Raw genomic sequence first — 22,401 nt, 5'->3', positions numbered from 1 at the left:
GGGGCTTCCCCCTTCCCCACCACCCGGTAACTATCCTGGCATTACCATCTGTGTTTCCTCCAAGGCACTTGTCATCCCATGAGATTATCCTATTGATTTGTTTGTCTACTGCTTGTGTGCTTCACTGGCCAGCAAGCCTTTTGGAGCAGAGAACGCACCGGTCTCACCCCGCATAGCACCCCGCTGTGTAGCACACAGCAGGCACCTTCATATGCTCGCTGGGTGAGTGTTAGGACTCTTTGTCAAGTAAAGCGGATGTCCACGAAACTTTTTAAAAAGTTACCAAATAGTTTTGCAAAAATAATAGATGGAATGTTAAATAAAATATGGCCATGTCGTATGTAAAACCGAATTGAACGCTACTGAAAAGTAGGATACGGCATAGGTGCTGGAGGCCATTAAGGGTTTTTGAACTCCAGTTGCTCAGTCTACCTATGATGAGAGTCTTGTCTTGGTTGAAAATGATTGTCACATTAGCAAAATATTACATTTATCACTAGAGCAAAGAAATGAAGGAAGAAAAAAATATTTTCAGTTCCAGAGACATGATAGACACCTTTATTAAAAAATATACATCTTTAAATATACATTTTAAAACATCTAAAAGTGACACTATAAAGCCCTTGAGGTACGTTTTTATATCTTGTAGGAAATAGCATCATTTTTGAAAACCCCTGTAATAAAATAATTGCTCGAATGTGAGGTTGGTCTGGAAGATGTAGACAGTTCTTTTCAGGAGCATGAACCTTGCATTTGATCTCTATTTTTGTGTGTACTCGTCTCTTGGATCCTCACCTTATCGGTTATAGTTAGAGGCAGCTGCTATAAAGCAGGAGAGGTGGGAGGGAGTGTCTGTGGTCCCACTCTGTTGATGTTTGTTTTTACCTCATGGTTGAATTCACCTGAAGCTCTAAGCGTCAGGAAAAATAAAGGAAGTAGGACTTTGTAAGCAGAATGAGGGATCGTGTGCTGTGCCAATGCTTCAGGAGCTGGTAGAAATATAAATGATTTATAGGTGTGGGGTATTGATGTCATATAGCCAGGAGAAAGGAAGGAGTTGAGCTTTTTTTCAAAAAGGCTATTTGGAGATCTTGGCATGGCAGTCTGTAGCTTTTCAGAAGTGACCTCTGGACTAATAATTGGCTTTTTAGCCTCAAACAGCCTTTTTATCTCCAGAGAATGTGGATTGAGTCTAATTCAGTTCTCTAGTTAATTGCTTGAAATAATACATTGTGATTCCTGCCAGAAGGAGCCAGACCCTGCCTGCAGGCAGCTTTAGAAGAGCATCCTGAAAAGGCCTAGGACTTCATGTAAATTTATCCTTTGTTGCAAGTTTCCTATGTTTTCCTGTAGTCTTTCTTTAACTTCAAATTGATTGCAGTATCCTGGGCAATTCCCCAGGGCATTTGTCAAAGTTTTCTGCACAAGGAATCTTAATACTTTCTGTAACTGACTGATAATATCCTTCCCTCTGCCCCTCCCCATTTCTCCTTGCCCCTCTCCGCTCCTTCTTCCTCATCCTCCCCCTCCTCTCTCCTCTTGGACACACCCAACAGTATGTTGGGCCTCACCTCACAGTATTCCGCAGTGGCCTTGGCCATCTGCGTGGACGCACACACATGATCCTGCCAGTCTGTGAATCTGGACTAGCTTTCCTAATGAGGGCATTATTTGCTTTTTAGCCGGCCCCCTTGTTTATAAAATATGCCAAGAGAACTAAACAGCCCGCTGTTCCCAGTACTTCCTTACTTGCCCAAACCAAATGTTTATGTCCTTGAATGCTAAACTTGAAGAAAAAGGATTCCTCCTCGTGGGAAAGCTTACCATGATTGCTGAAGGCTCTTTCTACACTGTAGCTGAAGGCCTGTTTTCCAGTAAACATGAAACTTACCAGTGACTTTAGGAACTCTTCAGACTCACTGTTCAGACTCATCAGCTGGCCTTGGAGTGTGTGTGTGTGTGTAGGGAGGGGGAGAAGGGTAGGGGGTGCTGCTTGCTCTAGGATTGTCTCTCTCCTGCCCTCCCGGGCCCTTCTGGAACAGCCCCTTCCCTGTGACCATATTGGATCAAAGCATGCTCTCCAGAGCACTCCCAACTGCATCCCCCCACACCTACCCTGTTGGGAAGTGACACTCCCTCCCTCCCCCCGCCCCCCATACCTCCCAGCCAGGTCCAGCATTCTGAGCTTGGCTTATTCTAAAGCCATAGTTGAAATATAACCTAAGACCTGAGAAAGAAAACAAAAAGCGTACCTTGTTGCCCTCACCTGTAGCATGCCCCACTGTGGCCAGCCTCCTGGAGGGCCCGGTGCTACTGGGGCAAGGCTTCTGGGCTTGCAGCAGGTTCAGGATCCCTGGGGAGCTTCTGGAACACAGGCTGCCTGCTCACAGGCAACTCAGAACCTGGTACCTTTGTTTCCGGATGCTGACCAGGTGAGTCTGATAGAGCCAGGATCCAGAGACTGGCTGTCCTGGCCACAGCTGAGACATTTGGTTCCTCTCAAGTACATCTGATGTAAATCACATTATTTATCTTCTCCTGGCAAGTTTTCTGCCGAGCACACATTTGCCACCTTTCTTTGTTTCTTTTTCAACAGGGAGAAACATTTCCTTGTTACCTTTACTAGATTATTTAGGAGAAGAGTGTAAATTGAAGCCATTTATCTTGAAATGTGCTGCCCGGTCACATTGTTTACACAAGTGAAAGAAATTGTAACAGGGGAATTTGGTCTGGTCTGCAAGGAAAAGGTGTCTCATGTTTTCCTTCCCCTTCCCCCTTTATACATATGGCACATTAGTTAGAAGGTGCACAAAGCACGTATGCATTAGGTTTGCATATGCAACAGACAGGACAGTTGTTCATGGCCTTAGTATTTTTTCCGTGTTTTTTTTTTTTTTAATTGGTGAAATGAACATTGCCAGTAATAATAAAGTGAACATTATCCCCCAAACATCAGCCCTCTATTTTCATGACCAGAGATAATTTATCCTGTATCCTGTACCTCTTAGTGAGATAACAGAACATGAATTCACAGGGATTTTTCTGTTCTAATTGAAACCTGTACATGTTTGTCAGTTGGTGGACGAGTAAGTCGCGAATTAAACTATACTCGCCAGAAGATTGGAGAGGAGGCTATGTTTAATCCTCAGCTCATGATTCAGACCCCGAAAGAAGAAGGTGCTAACGTCCTGACCACGGAAGCTCTCCGACAACACCTGGACTCCGCCCTCCAGGCCAGCAGAGTCCATGTATATATGTACAACAGGTAAGGTGGCGGGAAGAAGCGGCTGGTTTTACTAAATAAGGTTGTGCTGGAAATATGCTTCCAGTGTTCAAGTAGTTTTCTGATAAGTGGGATTTTCTTAAATCTTGAATTTCATTTCTAGAGTTTGGTAACAGATCAAATACGTTATAATGTATTTTCACTAAGTATCTTGGCACTATATACCCAAATGAGTATGAGTTTTCAAGCAGCCATTTGGGTGGCTATACAGCCATTCTGAGGACCTTTCCTGCTTAAGATATTTTTGGAGCAGTTACATTTTGAATTGCCTTTAGTCAAAAAGACAGAAAAGAGGGGCATCTGGGTGGGGCTCAGTTGGTTAAGCGCCCGACTTCGGCTCAGGTCATGATCTCGTGGTTCGTGGGTTCAAGCCCTGCATCAGGCTCTATGCTGACAGCTCAGAGCCTGGAGCCTGCTTCGGATTCTGTCTCCCTCTCTCTCTGCCCCTATCCCACTCACGCTCTCTCTCTCAAAAATAAATAAACATGAATAAAAATTGAAAGGAATGAGAAAAATGAAAGACTTTACGTATGGTTACTTTGTATTCACTACAGATATTGACAGCATGTGTCACAAAGCATATAGCGGTTGAGTCACTATGGTGAATTCTTACTGATGGGTAGGCAGATATGGTGGAATTATAATACAGCCTCACAAAATATTTCCCTTTAGCTTCAAAACTAACTTAACAGTGCTGTGGATATAATAAAAGCATATGAAGAGTTCTGGAACAAAATTGACAGTCCTTCTTCTCTATTTAAACAGTGCGTTATTCAGGGCAGGGACCACATCGTGTCCATTCTTCCACCCCCAGCATTTAGATCAGAATTTGTTGATTGACTAACTGCCTAGATTGATACATTTGAACTGGATCTTCTCCCTGAACTATTGGGATGACTGTCACTAAACCCTGTTTTCAGGGGACTGCTTACTCAGTTGGCATTTGCCTAACCCCAACCTGTCCCTCACCTCTTAACTGACTGGTTGATGACACAGTTTTTCACAGGGGAGGTGAGGAAGTGCCACTGTACACCTATTCAGAGGCCAGGGAGAGTGAAGGGAGAAAATAAAAGGAAAATCTGTACTTGTCCCTGCTACGGTAACCTCCACTCCCCATGGTCTTCACTGGATTGTCTCTAAGACCCATCTAGCTGGAGGCAGCACCCTAAGGTCCAGCATGAGTCACATATCTTTGACATGCTCTTGTTTCCTCATCTGTAAAGTCAGTTACTGATCAAGTGTGGTCTATTATCCTCAGGAGGTTCTGAGAACGAGATATATAATGTATGAAAAGGAGGTATTCTAGCACTCTTGTCAAGCAAACTTGGCTAGTGAGCACATCCCCAATCTTATCAGCACATCCCTCCCATTCTGCAGTGGAAGCAACTCCCCAGGGCAGTTTTGCAGAACTTTCAAGTAGAGGCCCTGCTGGGAATTTGGAAATAAATAAGTTCCAGGGCCACTGAAAGCATGCTGTGACCCATTCTTAACACAATGGGACCCTACCTTGAAGGACTTGTCACTTAGACACTTAAGGAGATGTGAGTGTCTGTACAATGAAATTATATTCTTAATCTGAGATGGAACCAGAGAACTTTTATGTGTTGGAATGAGCTTTAAAGAACACCTAGTTAAACCCATCTCATTTTTTAGACAAGAAAACCAGGAATTAGATTAACTGGACCATTTGTCCAAGTTCATACAATTTTTAAACACTAGAGACAGTTTTCAAACCCTTCCTTCTGGCTCCAAGCCCAGGGGCTTTTTTAAGGCACAGCCATGACGTCTCAAGCAAGTGTAAATGAGTTCACTGATCAAGTGATATTGACAACCTACTCAGGCTAGATGGTCTGTGTTGATGCTATGTGGAGTTCAATATAAACATACACATAGATACATGAGTAGGTGGGTGGGTGGATGGGTGGGTGAGTGGATGGAAGGATGGATGGATAACTTGGGCCCTGCATTAGGAGCCGATGGTCTAGCTAGAAAGAGGAAAGTATCACACCATAGATGGGCATGTACGAAGCCAAACACAGATACTCCCAAGTCCAGGTGCTCCACTTATCAAACAGATCAGACCAGCAGTATTCTGTGGTTCATGAGAAAGGGGTCATTTTCAATAGCCCTGGGCAAAAAAAAAAAAAAAAAAGCCTAGTGGGAAGGTGTGGCATTTCAGTGAGGACCCTGAGGGATAGATGGGAAGGTTCCACAGGGAAGAGGGCTAAGTCCAGAACATTCCTTTGGGTGACCAATAAAAAAAAAGAAAAAGGAGATGAATAAATAAATTAGAGCAATTTAGAGAGACTCAAAAAAATTTTTTTCTCTTGGATTTCCCATCCCTATACTTTCCAAATTTCTTCTTTTTTCAAGTTAAATTCCCTGATACACTTGGAAAGGCATGTGCTTATAGAGCATTTTTCTAGAGATGTCAGAGTTCTTTAGTATTCTATAGATAGATGATAGATAATAGAGATAATTGGTGATCAGTATATTTAATAACATTTCTATAGAATAAGAATAAAAAACTGTAAAGTAGGAAATCTGTCTACCTGGCAATGCTGTTTACAGCCGTCATGGTTCAGAGCAGAATTCGTTTGGAACACTGTCTGTTAATAAGGACGTTAACTGCCAGTAAAAATGAGTCAGTTACGTTTTCCCACCTAAATATATGTTAATACATTATAAACCTTACTAATTAGTCTCCACGTATTTTGAATTTGTGATAATTCAACTGAATTATCTGCCCTGAAGTTGTTCAGTGTATGTAGAAAAGCAGATAATGGCGTAAACAAGATTATTGGGAGAACACTTAAGAAAACAGGACTTTTCAAGTACTTTGGTAGCATTCATTTACATAAACACCCACATGTTAATTACAATTGAGTATTATCTATTCATTAAATTAAGCTTGTTGAGTCTTTACTTGCCAAAAGTTGTGTTCGTTTTGACAGATACCTAAAAGTGATCAAAATTGCAGTTCTTTCTATATGTTCTGTTGTCCTGATTTTGCATGGATTTCCATACTTTATTACAGTGAGAAATGTTTGTCTCTCCTTTCTATTTTAACAGGCAGTGGAAATTGGAACATTTGTGTTACAAATCTGGAGAACTTATCACAGAAACAGGTTACATGGATCAGGTATATTTTCTTTTTTTGCATACAATTCTCAAAAATTCCTCAATGCTATGCATTAGCCTAATGTGTGGCCTATTTTTGTTTTTTTTTTTTTAACTTTGACAGATAATAGAATATCTTTACCCTTGTTTAATTATTACACCTTTGGATTGCTTCTGGGAAGGGGCAAAGTTACAATCTGGGACAGCGTACCTACTGTAAGTATGTGATATCATTTTCTGATGTCTGATTTCTGAATTTTAGAAGGTTTCTGTGATGTTACTTCATCATTGTTTATTCTGTTTCAGTTTTGAACAAGAAATAAAAACATTGAGATTCCATGGGCATGTTTTGAGTGAATAGTTGGGGGAGAGGGGACTTTAGCAGAATGTTTTTCCTCTTTTCAAAAAAAAAAAAAGTTCTGAAGGCATCATTAAATTTCATTCACTTTTACCAACCTATTTATATGCAAATAAAATGCAAATTATTTCAGAGTATGTATGATTTTTAACTCTTTAATAAGATATTTGCAGTTTTGCTGACCAAGCCCTTCCATAGGTTTAGTTTATTTTTTAAGCAGAGAATTTATTAGTGCGTGCATGTCAGAATTAAACATATTGAGTTAAAGTTCAAGATCTTCCTGTGAAATAAAATACTAACCTTTCTTTGGATCACATTAATGGCATTTAAGGGGGAAATCCGCTATCTTTGAAGGCCGTGGCAGGGGATGCTTCACAGTTTAGCAGTTGGATATTATACATACCACGTCATTTAAGGAATAATTGTTAATTGGTGTAGACATTTTCAGTTAATTATGCAAGAGTTCGTGCTTGGGTTATTGTTTCTGTCCTAGCTTGCACATATCTGCAAAAGCAATTTGCAGTGGCCATATCCTGACCTTCAGTGTACAGTTTTAGATGGGAAATAAGGGGTTTTGTGTTTTCTGGTTGGGAGATTCTGAATAATGACTTCAGCCTGGTTAAGCAGCTACAGTGTGGTTTGAACCACATAACAGGCAGCCAAAAGCCTTTCTGGTCTGTCAACAGCACAAATTCAAAAGTGAGTGTGGGGGGAAGTGGCCTTGATGGTGGTGATGGCAGAGGCAGCGGGGGGCTTTCGGGGTCGACTGCCAGGCTGTCAGAGAGAGCTCATAAGTATGGGATTATTAAAGGTAATGGAGATCAAATATTTTGATTGATGACATTTACAAAGCATTTATTAGGCTGGCAAGTGCTAATTTGACATTGTGATTCCTTCTCCCACCCCCCCCCCACCCCCCCTAATTTTGGATCTCAGTCTTTTGCTAGGAAGTGCCCTTTGGCTAATTCTGAAGTAGGTATTAAATATGACATATCAGCCAGCAAAGATTCTTTGATCGCTTCATTAATTTATAAGCTCTCTGCTTGGCATTTTTGTTCATGAATTACTTTCCTGACTCAGGTTTGCATACAGATACACTGGAAAGGGGCATTTATTTTGTATGCCAGGGTCCCAGAATTGCAGCACAACCAGAAAGCCTCATGCAATCCAGACACAATATATACAATATATGCCGTCTTGGAGGCTTGGAAAAGAGGCTTGGAAGCCTCCTTTCATGGTCTCGCCTCCTAATTTCTTTCACAGAGGTAAGCCTCCTTTGCAGTGGACAAACTTTGACCCTTTGGAATTCCTAGAAGAGTTAAAGAAAATAAACTATCAAGTGGACAGCTGGGAGGAAATGCTGAATAAGGCCCAAGTTGGTCATGGTTACATGGACCGGCCCTGCCTCAACCCGGCTGATCCAGACTGCCCTGCCACAGCTCCCAACAAAAATGCAACCAAAGTGAGTACAGTCCTCGATTCTTCCCTGAGAGAGAAAAACTTGATGTCTTTCCCCCATTTGGAGTTCTATTATTTTCATTTTTAAGATTTGATTCTCAACGACTTTTTTTGTCTATGGAGCTAAGTTTGTTTATAGAGCTAAATTTTGCTGTAAGATTTGCCATACGCCTCTCATTAGCCTTGTTATTAATGTTCTCTCTGAAACAAACAAGCCCTTAAAGCACTGGATTTTAACAAGGCATGTGACCTGCCTACTGATTCCCATAATTATGTGGCTGTCTTTTTATTTTAGCCTCTTGATGTGGCCCTTGTTTTGAACGGTGGATGTCATGGATTATCCAGAAAGTATATGCACTGGCAGGAGGAACTGATTGTGGGTGGCACAGTCAAGAATAGCACTGGGAAGCTTGTCAGGTAATCCAACATATGGAGGAAAAATCCAAGCCGTCTATTTTTTGTCCTTTCCTCAGAAACCACTTCCCTTCTGACATCTGCAAGTGTATTTGCATTAATACCTAACTGTTATCCTAGCTAGCCGCCTGGTGTAATAGAATCTTAGGAAATATTACTGGACCAGACCAGCTTGAAAGAACACCTTGTGGGGAATTTTTCAAGAGGAGATTTGTTGTTTTCATTGAGACTCTAGTTAGTGACTACAGGTTTTTAGAAGACCTGTCAGGTAGAAGATCAGGACAAGTGTAAAGTGGGCAGAAAACATTGGTCGTAGCCAGTGGGGTGAAATGCTGTGACAGCTAAACAAGAATGATCCTCTGTGCACTCGCGGACTCTGCTCCGGCAAGCGTCAGGCTCTCTGTCTGAGATCTGTCCCTTGGGAGAGCCGTCGTCTGGGATTTCTGCACAGGCAAGCATGCAGCGCTGAGCCCAGCATATCTGGTCAAGCTATCTACTCCCCGACCCTTCCTGTTTCACTGAATAGAAACTGAGAAAGGAAATTGCCTATTAATTTAATTTCGGGGTATATCTGTAAAAGGTTCATAAGGTTACACCTTTAATATGGTACATCAATCTATTAAATAAAATAACCATCAGGCCCTGTTTAATGGAAACATGTGCTCACATAGAAGGAGAGAATGGCCACAAGTGAGTTGGGAGTGCTTGTTTGTGATTCTAAGCTGTGAGAACTACTTCCTGGAAATGCTGATGTTGTGTCTTTACCACCCATCACAGTGCCCATGCCCTGCAGACCATGTTTCAGTTAATGACTCCCAAGCAAATGTACGAACACTTCAAGGGGTACGAGTATGTGTCACACATCAATTGGAACGAGGACAAGGCAGCAGCCATCCTGGAGGCTTGGCAGAGGACGTACGTGGAGGTAAATCGCCAGCATTCCGACGCCTACCTTTGAATCTGGGTACAAACCCCTTAGTTACTAAATACTTCATTGTAGCAATGTTTTAAAAGATTTTTTTTTCATTAGAATTTATTTTTAAAGCAAATTGTCATTTTGGGTACTTGGTGGGATGGAAACTTTTCTTCCTTTCCTAGATAGACATTGAAAATCTTAATGTCTGGGTGATGCTAATTCTAATTGGGATGCCTGAAATATTCTGAGTAACCAGTTGTGAACTCCAGAACTAAGGCATAACAGTGTTTAAAACAACAACAACAACAACACTTGGTTAGCAAGAAAAGGTGTCTGGAAAACATTAGCAAGGCATAGAATCTATTCACAGCTGCAGTCCCCTTGGTTAGGTCATATGACAGGAGCTGGCCTTTGTTTCCCAAGCAGTGACCTCTGCTGAGCTGCATGTGACCTTTTAAAAATGGCCAGCAAACAAAGTGGGGAGGAGTCACCACAGGAATAAGTTGTTTTAGATTAGTGGGGAGCCGAGGGGACCCACAGATCAGTTGTACAGTGGCAGAGAGGTGAATAGGTGGAGTAAATAAAGCTTGGAGTGGGCTTCAAGGATTCTGGCTCACCGCAGCACCAGATTCTCACCTGATTAGTAATGGCCTTCATTGTTCCAGGCCCAGGGTCATTTCATGTTAGTCCAAGTTCAAACCTGGATCATGTAGAACTCTTTAATGCATCAGAAAAAAGTGAGGGTTGAGTGGAGGGGGCATGTCCCCCAAGATCTGTGCTGTCAAAGCCCATTGAAGCTTTAATTCCATGTCGGACTTTATCCTTATGTTGTGACCACAGGTAGTTCATCAAAGTGTCGCCCCGAACTCCACACAGAAGGTGCTTTCCTTTACCACGACGACCCTGGACGACATCCTCAAGTCCTTCTCTGATGTCAGTGTCATCCGAGTGGCCAGTGGCTACTTACTGATGGTAACAGTCAATTCAGTTCTCCTGGGGGATGGGGCGGTTGGTTTGGTTTTTAGTTTTTATCTTTCCATGACCGCTCCTGCTTTTTAACTGCTCTTAACACACACGTGCATCCAAGACAGAGAGAGCTCTGCTTCATAACGGTTTCAAAAGTGGTCGTGTAAAGCGTTTTCTCCCATTTGTAGTTTGCCCATTTCTGACTCATATCATTTCATGTGATGTCTGTAATGTAAATTTTTTGTTGTTGTTGGATTCAATAAGTTCTACTTTTTGATTTGGGGTGATGGGTGGGGGAAAACATTAGAATCCTTACACATTCTAATGTTTGGCTTTTGTTTTGTGTCTCCCCCCACCGCCCCCCATCCCCCCTTGTTCCTTCACCTGCCCCCCACCCTGTGGTTCTGCTCGCAGCTTGCCTATGCCTGTTTAACCATGCTGCGCTGGGACTGCTCCAAGTCCCAGGGTGCCGTGGGGCTGGCTGGCGTCCTGTTGGTTGCACTGTCAGTGGCTGCAGGATTGGGCCTGTGCTCATTGATCGGGATTTCCTTTAACGCTGCAACAACTCAGGTACTAAAGGAGACATCCATCCACTATTTATTGACAAACACCCCTCCCCAGGCTTAGCCCTGCGGCCTCCTATGTGTCCCTGTCACCTAAAGAGTCTTCCGTCCTTTGCCACCAAGATGCCACACTTCGGGAGAGGGGGCTGCTGCCTCAAAGTGGAGCTCTTGGCGGGGGGGTGGGGGGGGGTAGGTCTGAGTGGGCTTGTTGCTTGGTTGAGGCACTTCACTTATCAGTGAAATTAAGACCATTTATTAGAGCCATAGTTCCCAAACTTAGGTGTTTGCTAGAGTCACCTGGAGGGCTTGGACAACTCAGACTGCCCGGCTCCACCCCCAGAGTTTCCAGTCATCACTTCTCAGTGATGCCGGTCCAGGGCTCATGCTCTGAGATCTGCTGCTTTCCATGAGTCAGATTCTTTCTCGTTTATTAATTTTAAAAAATATAACGGAGCTTAGAAATAGAAATGCACAAGATCTCCTGTGCGCTAAAACAGCTCGATCTGGGGGATTTAAGCCTCAGAGAAAACTAGATTCAATGGTGTGAGCTGTCCTTTGGGGAGCTTGGTGGGGGGGTGCTCTGGGGGTAATGTTTTCAAGGGCTCGGGAGTGGTCAGAATTGGGCTTCACACATCTAATCTGCTGCCCTTTGTTTTTGCCGCAGGTTTTGCCATTTCTTGCTCTTGGTGTTGGTGTGGATGATGTTTTCCTTCTGGCACATGCATTTAGTGAAACAGGACAGAATAAAAGAATCCCTTTTGAGGTAATAGAAAAGAAAAAGAAGAAAGCTTTGGGGACAGCCAAACTCCCCTCTGTTCTTGAGTTTTTGTCCTCTAATTTTCTGTAATCTGGCCCAATAAATATTTCAGTCCCAAGTCAGTGACGTGGTACTGGCTCTAAATAAGTAAAAGAAATTAGAAGAATCTCAGAACACTTATTCTAAGGCCCAAATTTGCTTTTCTGTTTTGTGTGTGTGTGTGTGTGTGTGTGTGTCTCACTTTGTCCCCATCACACCCTCCCCCACACCTTTTTTTTTTTCAAGTGTATTTATTTTGAGAGAGAGCAATCGAGGGAGGGGCAGAGGGAGAGAAAGAGAGAAAGAATCCCAAGCAGGCTCCACACCTTCAGCACAAGGCCCAGTGTGGGGCTCCAACTCATTAACCTTGAGATCATGACCTGAGCTGAAATCAAGTGAGGACATTTAACTGACTGACCCACCCAGGTGCCCCTCCCCCACACCTTTTAAATCTGAAAATTTTACTTAAATCATTATCTTGCAGCTCTGTGCTTTGGATGTCAGAGCCGTGAACAACACATAACCATGTAGATAATCCTGAGAACTTTCTCAATGCCAGTGTTAGGGGGTAAGGCAGAGATCGCCCTTTCTTTCTTATACCCCAATGTCAGCATTATCGACTCTCTGCTGTCTTACTTTGTCATGTATGTGAATTGTTCACACGGTCTGTGCTCTGAGGGCACCCTGTCCTGTGCAGTTTTCAGCACTGTGGTTTCTCGTGCTCAGGACAGGACTGGGGAGTGCCTCAAGCGCACGGGAGCCAGCGTGGCCCTCACATCCATCAGCAATGTCACTGCCTTCTTCATGGCCGCATTGATCCCGATTCCCGCTCTGCGGGCGTTCTCTCTACAGGTGAGTCTCCAGTGATGAAACCTATGGTGAGCATCCCACGTTGACTTTTCTCCATTAACACGCTTCCAGTACTACTGTAGCATGTACCATATGGAGCTCGTGTGGGTGGGTGCTTCTTTAAGCCATAACCCTCACAGTCCCCCTGAAATACAGCCCAGGGTTCTTCCCTTCCTTTTAGTCCTGTAGCCCAGATGCCTGTGGCCTGGGTGTCCTCAACACCTGGTGCCTTAGGGAGCGGCTCTTTCCTTTACAGTTAAACTAAAATGACACCAGAGCTGCTCCATATAGGATGCCAGGAAGCCCCTGCTCCAGATATCCAGAAGTCCTCTGTTCTCATCCACAGTGCGGCCAGCTTCTGGCCATCCCTGCTTTGAAATCCCACTCGGTTTCTGTGCTTACCCCAACATGCCACCCTCTGTCTATTTCCCTAAAGCAGCCTCAACACAAGGCAGTTGTACAGAACACACTTCATTGACTATGAAGACGAGCTTGCAGTATAGACCAGGCTAGGCGATCACTTAGAATTGAACACATGGGGGTTATAATGGGTGCAGATCCTCCCCCACTCCTGCAGTCCAATCTACATATAACATTTTTTTTTCTGAGAGAGAGAGAGGCAGAAGGAGAGGGGGAGAGAATCTTAAGCAAGCTGCACGTCCAGCGCAGAACCCTTCATGGGGCTCAATCTCACAACCATGCAATCATGACCTGAGTCAAAATCAAGAGTCTGATGCTTAACCTGCTGAGCCACCCAGGCGCCCCTGCATATAATTTTTGACTCTCCCCAAACTTAACTAATAGCGGCTGTTGACTGGAAGCCTTACTGATAACATAAACAGTCAATTAACACATATTTTATGTTCCATGTGTTATATACCGTATTCTTACAGTAAAGTAAACTAGGGAAGGAAATGTTATTAAAATCCTAAGGAAGAGAAAGTACTTTTACAGTGCTGTAGTCTATTTATTGAAAATAGCCTCCAAGTGGACCTGTGTAGTTCCAACTTTAGTTGTTCAAGGGCCGGCTGTATTAGCTTCCACTGTGCAGATGTATTGGCCACCCTCTGCCTGCAGGGGGTTCATTGGTGGGCCCTTGCTTGCCACCTCTCTCCTAGTTCCCCCACAGTCTCTTCTGTCCTCTCCTCTGCCTTCTTTTGGTCTCCTCGTCCCCTCTCAGGCTGCACAAAAAGACTCAGAATTCCTTTCCCTTCCTTATGCGGAGCAGTTTGGCTCCTGCATTGTTCTCCTTCCAAACTAGGCCCTTTCAAAGCACCAAGATATTTTTTGAACAAAGAGCCAGCTTATGTGAACGGTAGGAATGGAGAGCTCCCTGGGCTGGGGCCACAGCAATGGTCCATTCTGTGCTTGGCCTGCAGTGCCGGTATCGCCCTTCAGCTGCTTGAAGCCCCCAGGGATCCGGAAATCGATCAGCACTGCAGGTGAAAGCTCACCGCCCAGTTTGAGATGCGGCCTTCCTGAGCCCGAGATGGTTTTGGGTTTTGATGTCTCAAAGACGTTATTGCAGTTTTGTGAATTAAATTCAAATTTTATCTTTCTTTTTCTCTTACAGTGTGATACGTAATTTATGAGATGGCCAGGTTTTTAAAGGAAACTACCTTTGGTGTCACTTTTTAAGCCTTATTACGTCCGTCGTCTTCATGTTGCTTTACTCTTGTAAATCACCAAAAGGTGATTGTGACCAGGAAGAGAAACGGACAGATGATAAATTATGTTTCTCTTTATACTTTGTCAACACGCTTCGCTCTTCTGTAGTCTTCATATTTGAATTTCACTTCACTAATGGCTAATAAAGACCTAAGCAAGTAATGATGCTACTGCATTTGGGATGCTAGACTTACTTAATATTTAGTGTAAGGCAAGACATGAAAAAAGATTTTTATACCAGTCACTATGACCACCACCCCCAAAAGAAAAAGGGTTTATTACAAAAATATATATAAAAATAGAAGCAGTAAGTGAATTAATGAATAAAGGTAAGCCTTTAATGACCAAAGCACAGGAAAATGAAAATATAAGTGCTCAGTAATGTGGAAGATGAGTGAACATTGCCACTAAATTATGGGTGCAACCAAAGTTCTAGAATGCCTTTTTGCATGGGCATCTGCGCCCCCGCATTTTGTCTTCCGTTCTTATTACATATAGAGCAGATTCTAGTATTGAAAAATTGTTATACTCCTTGGACAGTGGGACCCTGTCTCCAACCTCTCTCCTTTTCTGCTTGCCTTTTTCTCACTGTTCTTTATTTCCGCTCTGCCTCACACTCCTTCTTTTCTTCTTGTGTGTGTCTCTCATTTTCTCCTCTCCTCTCTCAGTATACACTGATGATTCATCAAGACATACTCTCCTTTAATGATATCCTATGGTGTGGTGCTGAAAAGCTACATGAGTTGTCCTTACGTCTTTTAGAAAATCCAGTGCGCTAAATTCTCCCAAGGTAAGCACCTTACCAAGAAGAGAGGAGTACTGTGAGTTTTGTATTTCTATTCTGAGCCACTGGGGTACCACTTTAGAAAATTGAAGACTTCCAGGAGTCTTCATTTATTAAAGACTGGCTCCGCCATAGCACTGGCTCACGCTCTGTCAAAAAACTAACAAAAGCAAAGAAAAGGAAAGAAAAAAGAAGATAATGTAAAAAGAAAAGAGAGAGAATGTGTTTTGCAGTAGCCATCAGAAATTTACATTGGTTTCCTTTTAAATACACTGACATTCAAAATCGACCATTAGGTAGCTTCTTCTCTTTCTTTTAGTGAATAACATTAAGTTGTGCCTCTGGGTATTCATTTGTGTTTATATTTTCAGGATACTACAGATTAAGCCTCAAAAGAGAGAGCTCTACAGTGGTTCGGTCTAATAATAAGTCCATGTTAATTTAGGATTTTTCCCTATGGAAATTTTCCAATTGTCTAACTTTACAAAAATAAATAGAAAAATTTTCCCCAAAGAAACCATCTTAGACTTCCTTGTCAATGTCCATCCATCTGTCCAAATACCACCTCTGTGCCAGAAAGCAGTGGCTTTGGTAACCAGTGCCCCGCACTGGGCTTTGCTGGTAACTGAGTGGTGTTTGTTCTTCAGTGAAAACTCCCAGAACAGAATGTCTTATTGTTCCAGACAGTATGAGGGTTTCAATGAGGGCCCCCCCTAGGCAGGGCCCAGTTGTCTCCGTGTCGCAGCAAGGCCACCATGGGTGCGTTGCAGGGGGCAGGGTGGAACACGGAGGATGGGGACATTTACCTTAAGCACCGGAATTAGAACTGATTGACAGTGCAAATCATCCCCATCATCTTTTCAGATTTTCTACAATTTCTTAAACTCCCCTTTGCTCCAGCGATGACACGTGTCCCTTGCTGAGAGACCTTGCAGTTATTTATTTATTTATTTATTTATTTATTTATTTATTTATTTATTTTTACTATTTTAGTGCACTTGAACAGGGCACTGAAACTGTGTCGTTTTCTTGTCAGAATATGTGCTACCTGTGTATGTAATATGCCACTTGACAGTAAGCATGGGCGAGATGCTACACTTTGGAGTTCTGGGGTTCTTCATTTCCCCCACAGACTCCTCCAGTGGATATGGCTGTTACCAGATGTGTTCCACAGTCACTGTGGAAGCATCGGTGTCATTCGGCCCAGAGCACCTGGGCCACTTGCGTTCCTCATCCTCAGGAACTTCTGTCCAGAGTGAGGCCCAGAGTGTTCAATCTGCATTCCACCCCTGAATTCTGAACATGCCTATCATAGAAAGAAAAGCTGAAGGGATTCCACCTCTGGGACTGAATTTTCCTGAAAAATCTCCTTGAGAATCAAATCCGTTCTTCCCAGCACCCCTGTGGTCAGATTGGTCAGGAGTCCTAACCCCGCCTGCATCCATCCCCTCAGGAGGTGACCAGGTGACAAGAACTCCCAGGTCTCAGGCTGAGGGCTTTGACATCAAGCCTGTATTTAAATTCTGTTTACTCCATAACCTGAGGCAGGTGACCATCCTCTGCACCTCGGACTCTCTGTTAGGTAATAGTGTCAACAGCAGTAATAATGGCTGACCTGGTTGCTGTGAAGACCGGATGAATCATGTGTTAATTCCCTGGTCTCTCATTACTCCCCCTTTTACTCCTTTCTCTTTCCCTCCACAGAATTTTACGTGTCCCCCTCAGACACCGCTTGTCAGTTTCCTCCACGTGGTACATCCTTCCTCCTTCCCCCCCAGAGTCCTATTTTTGTCTTCTACACCTCCCAAGTACCTGCCTTGACCACCCTCTGCCCGCCATCCCCACACGCACCCGCACCTGCACGTTCTTTCCTCCTCTGAGCTGCTCTGAAACCCTGTGCAAGCTTTTACTACTGTATATATCAGCCTGAATCATAATTTGTTTAAGGGTCTGGCTGTGTCGGTCCTTGGAGAGCACCAGGATTTTCTCTTATTTCTCTTTTTGTCTTTAGTACCCAGCTCAGTACCTTGCCTTTTCTTAAAAGTATTTGCCTCTTGGATGAATCCTCCAGGCAAAATAGTGATTTGCTTATTAAAACAAGTCTGACCTTCCATACGTTAGAGTGGTTAAGTCCACAGGTTTCATGTGTTTTGAGTTGATGAGGAATCTCAAAGCAGACTAAGAAGAGAGAAGTTTTGTAATTTTTAGCAGAAGACTTGATAATTTTTTGGTTTTGTAGACTTCACAGGGAATAAATTATTGAAGGTCCCTTTCCAGAACTTACACTTGCTCTCTCGCCTTGAGCATAAATTCACAATTACTATGAAAAGTTTTTTGCAAAGTTCTCTTCTAATTCTGTTAGGTATCAGTTATAATCAGTCAGGTTTTCTTTTCTCACCTGGAGATTTACCCAGTTGGAGAACGTTTTAGAACTAAGTAGTTCTTCAGAAAGCTTCCTAAGAATTTTTAATTTGCAAAAAATTTTCTGATGATTTCTTGGTTACTTAGCATTCCAGTTGCTTTTTTTCTTTATTGTGCCGCTTCTTTCCACGCTTTTCTGAAGGGGAGAGCCCTTTCAACTGTCCTCTGTTGACTTTCCCCTATTAACAGCCCAATTGTGTAATTTTTACTAGGTCAGCAGGAGATTTGCCAAAGCACTACAGAATCTAGCCCCATGTTTATTCTAGGTTATGGAGTGACTTTTGAATCTGTACTTATTTATTCTGCATACTATAATCACACGCAGGAATTTCTTTCTGCCTTACTCTCCTTGACCTTTTATGTTACTGTGCTCACATACCCCACAGGCTGCTCCAGAGGCTATTTGGAATGTGCCTATTAAAAACCTCAGGGGATGTGTTTGAAATTTTATTTCATGTTTTAAAGGTGACATTTTGATATACCCAATCCACTTTACATATAAATATTCTAAATATAAAATCAGAGTTGCGTGAAACTCTTAGAAATGTTCTGAAAGGGGAACGTTTGTTTTAAATTAAAACATCTCAAGTATATTCTGTATTCTGCCTTTGTAAATTTGGTTTGGTTAGGATGCTACCAAGACACTCATTTCATTCCTGTGTTTGTACATCATGGGTTCGTGAAATTCTAAGAGATGGAAAGGATCAGAACGATGGGGCCTGTTCTAGTCAGATGGTCTCTTAATGATGGAAGAGAAGCAAAATGATGAGAAACTCCAACATCTATTTCAACTTTCTTTCATTTCTTTACTGAAGTGTTTATAAAGATGATGTTTAATTTTTTTAAATTTTTTTAATGTTTGTTTATTTTTGGGAGAGAGAGACAGAGCATGAGCGGGGGAGGGGCAGAGAGCAAGGGAGACACAGAATCCGAAGCAGGCTCCAGGCTCTGAGCTGTCAGCACAGAGCCCAATGTGGGGCTCGAACTCACAAACCGTGAGATCATGACCTCAGCCGAGGTCGAATGCTTTACTGACTGAGCCACACAGGTCGCCCAGAAAGATGTTGTTTAAAACATCTTTATTTTCAGAGCAGTCCTCTGGCATATTGGTGACCTCTGCTTTTTTTTTTTTTTCCCCCTGCTTCTAGGCGGCTGTAGTAGTGGTATTCAATTTTGCTATGGTTCTGCTAATTTTTCCTGCAATTCTCAGCATGGATTTGTATCGGCGGGAAGACAGGAGATTGGATATTTTCTGCTGTTTTACAAGGTACAATTTCTGGCTGCTGTGACTTTTATTTGTTGGGTACAAAGTGGTAGGGTTTAGAGAGGTCTTTAGTCTGTGGACTTGGAAGAAAATGTAATCAACAGGGCTTGTACCAGTGTGATGGAGGCAGAGGAGATAATGGACGGAGGATGCTTTTTTAGGGATATCGAAAGACTGGGGCTCTCCCCGCCCCCTCTGCCCCGCCCCTGCCAACAGAAGACGCAATCACAGCCCCAGGGTTGTGATGTGCATGGCCATTATTTCTCCTGTGGATCAGTTTTGCTGATTATCAGGAGTGTGTCATATCTGTATGGATTCAGGCAGAACAAAGGTTTGAAAACCAACCATCCAGAAAAAATACAGCCCTTTGGGTGTTGTGGGATTGAGGGGGGGTGTTTTGGGGCAGTTTTCAGGAATTATGCTTTGAAGGGGTTCATCAGCGTGTAACTTGATTTTGTCAGGCAAATTCAGGTTCAGCCATCCATTTGGCTTCCTTTGACTTACTAGTGTCTATGTCCAGATGGTTAAATCAGGTGACATGTGTGAAGTTGTACGATATTTTCCTCCTAAATCCGAGCTATGTAAAATGGATCTTGTCAGTCATTGGCAAAAATGAAAGCACTTTGTTTCCCTGTTTCAGTTATACCACTGCAACATATTTTTCCCTCTCAGCCCCTGCGTCAGCAGAGTGATTCAGGTTGAACCTCAGGCCTACACGGAGACTCACGATAACACCCGCTACAGCCCCCCGCCCCCCTACAGCAGCCACAGCTTCACCCATGAAACCCAGATCACCATGCAGTCCACAGTACAGCTTCGCACAGAGTACGACCCCCACACGCATGTGTACTATACCACTGCTGAACCACGCTCTGAGATCTCCGTGCAGCCCGTCACCATGACCCAGGATACCCTCAGTTGCCAGAGCCCCGAGAGCACCAGCTCCACGAGGGATCTGCTTTCCCAGTTCTCGGACTCCAGTCTTCACTGCCTTGAGCCCCCCTGCACCAAGTGGACACTTTCATCTTTTGCCGAGAAACACTATGCTCCTTTTCTCTTGAAACCAAAAGCCAAGGTAATCTACCAAAACAGAAGATTCTTGTCTTCAAGAAATGGCAAAACAGTCTCCTTTGGAATTCATCAGGTTGCTTCTTTGGGTGTCGCTTCTTTCAGGCCTTCTAAAGAGTCCATCCATTTAGCATGTGAGGCCATTTTAATGAGCTCATCTTCTACAGCAGTGAATCTCTATGCAGCAAGTGCTTCTGTGAATTTAGTTCAACTTCTTACATTATAAACATTTCATTCTTCATGAGCTTATTTTTAAAATGTGCTTACTATGATTATTTGTTTTTCCCTGCGGGAGAATGACCCCTACATGCTGCATCCAGGCCATTGTGGTGATAAAAGTGAGGTCTAAACCAAACAGCTTGCTTTTGTTGAGGGAGAGTCGATCCCATCCTCTGACTCTGATCTTGTGCTTTTTACTGTGTTACAGGTCGTGGTGATCTTCCTTTTCCTGGGCTTGCTGGGGGTCAGCCTTTATGGGACCACCCGAGTGCGCGATGGCCTGGACCTTACAGACATTGTGCCTCGGGAAACCAGAGAATATGACTTTATTGCTGCACAGTTCAAATACTTTTCTTTCTACAACATGTATATAGTCACCCAGAAAGCAGACTACCCAAATATCCAGCACTTACTCTACGACCTTCACAAGAGTTTCAGCAGCGTGAAGTATGTCATGTTGGAAGAAAATAAACAGCTTCCCAAAATGTGGCTGCACTACTTCAGAGACTGGCTTCAAGGTAAGGTACTGCTAGAGGGCGTTCGCCCTTTGTAAACTCACCCTTTGGCCCTTGGTGTGTTCAGCGTCCACAAGTTCCCTTTGTTCGCTTAATTAAAGTGTTAGATTATAATGTAACACTGACGTGTTTCATTGACTCCTAAGTGTTGCTTAAAATTCTTATGTAGACTGTTTCTGGGGCAGCCTCCCAAATCTGGCTTTCACCTATTAAATGATGCAAACAGTTCACACGGGTGACTCAGGAACTTCCGTAAGAATTTATGGGTGCACATTAGAAAATGGGAAAGTATGTTATAAAATAGGGAGCTGGGTGCTTCTAGTGCTCTTTTTTGGATGGTGGTCAGTTGGATGACCAAGTGAAATCAGAGTGATGGAATTTCTAGACTGACTTCTTGTCAGATTATGGCTTACTATTCCAGCAGATTTTGCATCATTGGTGAATATAATGTAAAATTCCATATTTTGACCGTCTTTTGATTTGGCATATGAAATAAACTTATCAGTGCTTAACCACATCTCACAGTACTTCATACTGTAATAATGAGTCAAATTCTGCTGTAAAATGCCTTTCTTACTTCTTACCTTGTTCTTAGAAACATTTCTAGGAAACGGTAGTCAGCTGAAGAAAAAAAATGGCTTAAATATGCTCCTAACTGCTGACTGAATATGAATGTATTCAGTGATTCAAAGAACATCTGTTCATTTATTCCGTGTTGACACATGCAAAGTGAAGTGGGGAATCAAGATAATTATCCACACAATTCAAGCAAAAATGCTTTTACTGAAATACCCAAATAATTATGGCCCCAACATTTTTTGGCTTAAGTTATCCAAATGACTGTCTTAATTTCCCACTTAATTAGGCTTGTTTAAACACAGATTTGAGTGCCTTTTTTGGTCTTAAGTCAATACACTTGTATGTAAAGATTAAGCAGCCAATTTCCCTGTGAGTTTGCATGGAATGGTAAACAACTTGAGTTTGATTGAAAATTCTTCAGTACAGTTTTTCTGGCCTTGACTTCTGTTCTTACAGTTTTGTTCATACGTGTATACCAGATTTGACCTCTTTTTTTGAGGAAGGCAAAGAGAACCACATGATCTTAATACTATTTTTTAACATGCTCTGAGATTAACTCAAATTTGTTCCAAGTCTTATTTTTGACAGTAGTTTGGGAGGTAGTGTTTTTCAGATAATGGGTCAAAACAGGACCAGACAGTTGAGAGATTCCCTGCTTTTCATTTTTCCTCCGTTGGCCAAAGACATGCAAATAGCTTGCCACGAATGACAAAAGAGTGCACTGCCAGTATCTGAGCAAAGGAGGCTTGTTGTAGAATTGATTTCAGTGTCTTCAGCCATTCCTTTGGAAGCTCAATATGGCATGTTAGGCGGAGCTTGGGAAGAGGGCAGAGGGGTATTGTCTGCAGGCAGTGCTGAGGGCTAACCTTTTTATAGCGTATTGTAAATTATCCCTATGCTTTCATCCATTTAAAGACCTAAAGCAGTTGGACTTGATAATCACACTTTTTTAAAGGTGCCATTGAATCATGTTCTGATTGCTAAGTGAACAGCACCCACCTAAACCAAGTGAGACCTGTTCATGCTCCCAAGTCAGGGTCCCAGCCAGCTCTAGAACTCTGCTTGTGACTCTTAGGAGGTCCCGCAGAGATCACTGGACACAGAATGGCCAGATAATGGGACACTTGGGTTGCCTAGATACTTTTCAGGCCTGTCAAGTG

At 42.9% G+C, this 22,401-nt stretch overlaps 1 protein-coding gene across 1 annotated transcript in view; it reads left to right on the top strand.

Moving 5' to 3' along the window:
- Positions 1–22,401, top strand: part of PTCH1 (patched 1) — a 64,164-nt gene that overhangs the window by 17,879 nt on the left and 23,884 nt on the right. Inside the window, 13 exon segments of the mRNA XM_043566731.1 lie at positions 3,076–3,265; positions 6,356–6,425; positions 6,528–6,619; positions 8,025–8,223; positions 8,515–8,636; positions 9,411–9,558; positions 10,390–10,521; positions 10,930–11,085; positions 11,743–11,841; positions 12,601–12,726; positions 18,745–18,863; positions 19,533–19,935; positions 20,356–20,665. Of these exon segments, the coding sequence (XP_043422666.1) occupies positions 3,076–3,265; positions 6,356–6,425; positions 6,528–6,619; positions 8,025–8,223; positions 8,515–8,636; positions 9,411–9,558; positions 10,390–10,521; positions 10,930–11,085; positions 11,743–11,841; positions 12,601–12,726; positions 18,745–18,863; positions 19,533–19,935; positions 20,356–20,665 (2,166 nt within the window).

This window comes from Prionailurus bengalensis, chromosome D4 (assembly GCF_016509475.1).
Source record: "Prionailurus bengalensis isolate Pbe53 chromosome D4, Fcat_Pben_1.1_paternal_pri, whole genome shotgun sequence".
In the NCBI taxonomy this organism is placed as follows: Eukaryota; Metazoa; Chordata; class Mammalia; order Carnivora; family Felidae; genus Prionailurus; species Prionailurus bengalensis.
Note: the sequence above shows the minus strand (reverse complement) of the source record. Positions and strands in the feature narration are given on the sequence as shown.